The sequence below is a fragment of the Acanthisitta chloris genome, unplaced genomic scaffold, assembly GCF_000695815.1.
Source record: "Acanthisitta chloris isolate BGI_N310 unplaced genomic scaffold, ASM69581v1 scaffold33272, whole genome shotgun sequence".
In the NCBI taxonomy this organism is placed as follows: Eukaryota; Metazoa; Chordata; class Aves; order Passeriformes; family Acanthisittidae; genus Acanthisitta; species Acanthisitta chloris.
Window position 1 is genome coordinate 1 of NW_008661632.1, and position 4,395 is coordinate 4,395.

The 4,395-nt window shown below is 54.6% G+C and overlaps 1 protein-coding gene across 1 annotated transcript in view; it reads right to left on the reverse strand.

The window, feature by feature from the left end:
• Positions 1 to 6: 6 nt before the first annotated feature.
• Positions 7 to 4,395, reverse strand: part of LOC103798059 (SEC14-like protein 5) — a gene marked incomplete at its 3' end in the record, with an annotated part of 25,140 nt that continues 20,751 nt past the window's right edge. The window contains exons 8-13 of the mRNA XM_009070303.1: positions 3,938 to 4,026; positions 3,456 to 3,526; positions 2,463 to 2,634; positions 1,896 to 2,030; positions 1,446 to 1,583; positions 7 to 210 (exon numbers count right to left, since the gene is read on the reverse strand). Coding sequence (XP_009068551.1) covers positions 7 to 210; positions 1,446 to 1,583; positions 1,896 to 2,030; positions 2,463 to 2,634; positions 3,456 to 3,526; positions 3,938 to 4,026 — 809 coding nt within the window. The remainder of the gene's footprint in view (positions 211 to 1,445; positions 1,584 to 1,895; positions 2,031 to 2,462; positions 2,635 to 3,455; positions 3,527 to 3,937; positions 4,027 to 4,395) is intronic.

Genomic DNA, 4,395 nt, shown 5'->3' on the forward strand with positions numbered 1-4,395 from the left:
CTCCACGCGGCTGTAGTCGACACCGAGGACCCACGTCCTGTCGATGAGCTGCATGTTGTCTCCTGCTGCAGAGCTGCTTGGCAGTGTGGCTTCTCTGGGCCTTGTCTCAGGGGCTCGTTTGGAGTGAAAGAGGCTGAACACCACATCTCCCTTCAGGATGTCAAAGTCCCATGTGATGACTGATTCCCCTTCCAGAATCTCCACGACTATCTGAGAAGGGAACAGATCGGCCCATGGCAGAGTCAGGTGCTCAGGTGGCAGCAGCATGTTCCTCCCTGCTCTGGAATCCTTCAGTTAGCTATTGATCTGGATTCCTGAGGAGGATCCACACTGAGGCCCATTCCCAGTCTCCTGCCACAGCAGATCTGCTCAGGTGCTTTCACTCAATGTCTCCCCATAGTGCCATAGTGTGTCAAAGGGTTAGAATGAAGCTTAGAGCTCACTCAGCCCCAACCCCTGCCCTGGGCAGGGACACCTCCCACCAGAGCAGGTTGCTCAAGGCTCAGCCAACCTGGCTGTGAACACTGCCAGGGCTGGGGTAGCCACAGCCTCCCTGGGCAACCTGGGCCAGTGTCTCACCACCCTCACAGGAAAACGTCTGCCTGAGATCTCATATAAATTTCCCTCTTTCAGTTTCTCCCCATTACTCCTTGTCCTGTCCCTGCAGCTCCTAACAATATCAGAGTTGCCTGTACATCAGGTACAATCTCTAGGAAAATCTCAGTGGAGCTAAGGCAAAGCAGGACACAGCATATGTGATCATTTAATTTGGTCTCAGAGCTCCTTTCCAACCTAAATAACTCTCTGCTTCTACCTGCCCCTTTAAAAAAACCTTAAATTAAAGGCAACAACCCATGAACTTGGTCTCGAGGACTAAGCCAGCCATGGCATCACCCTCTTGAGGTGATGCCCTCCTGAGCATGCCCAGCCATGCTCAGCTCCAGGTGAGTAGATGGCAAGGGGCTGTCCCACAAGGCCTGCTGCTCAACCTGCACCCAGCCTGGGGCACAGACACCTTGCACATGCTGAGGAGAAAAGCCTGAGCCACTCCTCATCAGTGAGGCCAGAGGAGTGTTTTGGCACTCAAGTGCTCCTTGTTGGGATGTCCTGTTTCCTGGTGACTCCCACAGGCTATTCCCAGCACATACCTTGTGTCACCTCACTGCCATCTCGGCTGTGCTGCTGGGAATTGGGCTGAACCGTCAGAAGGGAAACTCAGGGACATTTATTTTCCCCAGGAGGAGGAAGGGACCTTGTCTCACAGGAGATCAGGCCATAGTAGAGACAAGAGATATTGCTTCTCTGGCTGCTGTGCTGAGCTCCCACACTTCACTGCTCCCTGTCCTTTCCAGAGCAGCACCCTGCAGCTGAGCCACCCAGCTCACCCTGCAGAGCCTCCCCCACGGAGCACGTCCTGCTGCAGCCCAGGGCTGGGGGGTCTGTACCTCGTGTGGGGCTCCCTTGAGCACAGTGGCTGAATGATAGATGGTTTCTGTCCACAGCCGGATGTGATCCGAGTTCTCCGGCTCGTCCTCGGTCTGATACAGAGCCTTGGGGACCAGCCCACCCTCGGGGACTGTGCACTGTGGGAGGCAGAGGAACAGGGCTGAGGATCCGCGGCCACCCAGAGCTGGAGGATCAAGTCACCCGTAGCAGGAGGCTCTGCTGGCTGTCAGACACCCTCGGCTGGGCGAGACTGCCCAGTGGGACTGATTTACTGGAGCCTCACGGTTTATCTGCGTCTCATGGGGAGAGCTGTGCAGGGTGAGCTCTCCTGGGCCCAAGTCACCTGCCCCACGCCCAGGGCAGCACAGAGGTTTAACCACCCTTCGGGAGGCAAAGGTGGTGAGGAGGAGGAAATCCATTCCAGCTGCACGAGAGGAAGGAAAACTCACCATGCAGTCTCCTCCCAGGAAGTCTGGGATCACATCTTTGTCCACATAGTCCACCAGCCCTCCCGAGCCCTGGTAGTTATTGCCACTGTAAATGAGGAACTTCTGCCGCGTGTTCTCGTTGATAAAGGGACTGACCTGGCAGACAAGAGGAGGGAAGACACAGCTGACACGGAGGGAAGAGATGGTGCTCAGGCCCTCCCACAGGGTGCTCTGCACTGGGAGTCTCACCCGCAGCTCTGCAGCACTTCCCCACAGGGAAAGGGATTCCAAATGGAAATAGACTCTAATGGGGATATTGTCATCTCACAACATTTCCCACTTCATATAAATTCAGCTTGCAGTCTCCACACCACATCTCAACCTCACAGGGCACTCAGTGCCGCTGTCCTCACGCTGCCAGGACAGTCAGCAGGCACCAGGATCATGTGGGCTACAGGCACACCACGGCTTGGTTCTGCCCTGGCCTCGTCAGGAGTTCAGCCACAAGTTCCCTGGAAGCCTTTCCCTCCCTGGCTCTGGGTGATTTAGCTATCTTGCTTGTGATCCTGCAGCCCAGATGTCACCCACCAAGGTCCAGAGCACGGGGAACACCCGCGGGGCTCTCACGATCAGGAGCCTCCCCAGGGTCTCAGGGTAGTTGTCCTCCACAACCTCGATGATGCGCAGCAGAGCCTTCACCCCAGGCCTCCAGAGGTGCCTCATGTTGAGCCCTTCCAAGTCCACCAGGCATGTCCAGGACCTAAACCAAACACACAGGAGAAGAGCTGTCAGAAGTTCAGCAGTCGGTGGCTGCTCAGGTTAGGATCACAACAGTAACACCACAGGCCGGGCAGGATCTAGGGAAGCCAAGGGAGACTAGCAGCTCCTCCACTCAGGCAGCAGAACCTGAATCTAGGTGAGCTTCCAGGGGAAACAGACGCTCAGAGCCAAGAGCAAGAGCGTGATCTGTGATTCTGGCAGAGGGGGAAGGTGTGCAGGCCTAATGCTGAAACGAAACACATCCTGACTGAAGGTGGAGTCCAGCAGAGACATTCCTGCCTGAAATTGTCAGCACTCCAATGACACCAATTCAAATCACCAAGGCAACTGCAGTAAAGTCATCTGAAATGGGATAGAAGGAAGGACCAATACTTGCCTTGATATGAAACTGTAGACTTTGTCTACATTGAAGTCATCAAGGTTGGAGGAAACCTCTAAGGGCATCGAGTCCAACCCTTAACCTGTCACTGCTGTAACCCCTAAACCCCAAACCATATCCTCTAGTGCCAGATCCAGACACCTCTGAAACACCTCCAGGGATGGTGACTGCACCACCTCCCTGGGCAATATTCCAGTGCCTGAACACCCTCACAGGGAAAACATTTCCCTACCATCTCTTCTGACTCTGCCCTGGCTAAGCTCAAGGCCATTCCAGGTACACATATGTGGTTCCCCACACAGCCTGTAACATACACTGCTGTGTGCACTTTAACCCTCAGGACATCACCCCAAACCTTCACAGCAGAATTCTACACCATGCCAGTGAAACTCTAAGGATTCAGGAAAACTATTCCTACTGACGTGATGGGGCGGCCAAAGACATTGGTGTTTTCCTCACATCTCTTCTGCCCTTCCTCGTTAATGGAGAGAACCTGGAACCAAAGACAGCACAGACAAGGATTAGCCTGAGTGTGGCTGAGGGACCAGGGTGGCCTGAAGAGCTTATTTTAGAAATACAGAACCCAAAAGTAGAGCAGAGGGCAGGGATAGATGGGATATGGGGAAGGAATTGTTCCCTGTGAGGTGCTGAGGCTCTGGCACAGGTTGCCCAGAGCAGCTGTGGCTGCTCCATCCCTGGGAGTGTTCCAGGCCAGGTTGGATGGGGCTTGGAGCAAACTGGGCTGGTGGGAGGTGTCCCTGCCCATGGCAGGGGTGGGATGGGATGAGCTTTAAGGTCCCTTCCAACCCAAACCATCCTGGGGTTCCTGCTGCACTATGGCAAGGCTTTTTAACCCTCTGAGGGACACAGAATTCCTCAGGTGAGCCAGGAAGGTACAACTCACGTGTCGCAGCAGTGATTCTTCTCCCAGGGCTTTCACCAACCCCTTTGTGTCCATCTGGCCCAGACGCAGGATGTAGAGAGGTCGTCCATCTTCAAAGCAAACAGGAGGTGTAAAGAGGACAGCACTCCAGCTCCCACGCTACCTAGCACCCTGTGTACCTTTTCTAAAAGTCACATTAAATATTTGACAGGGTTAAAAATCACAGAGTCGGTTAGGTTAGAAGGGACCACATTTGGTCCAACCTCCCTGCTCAAGCAGGGCCATCCCAAAGTACATGGCTTGGGATTGGTAGGAGCACTGGAGCATCTCCCCTATGGAGACAGGCTGAGGAACTAGGGGCTGTTCAGCCTGGGGAAGAGAAGGTTGTGTGCAGACCTCAGAGCATCTTCCAGGAGCTGAAGGGGCTCCAGGGAAGCTGCAGAGGGATCTGTGTTAGGAACTGCAGGGACAGGACAAGG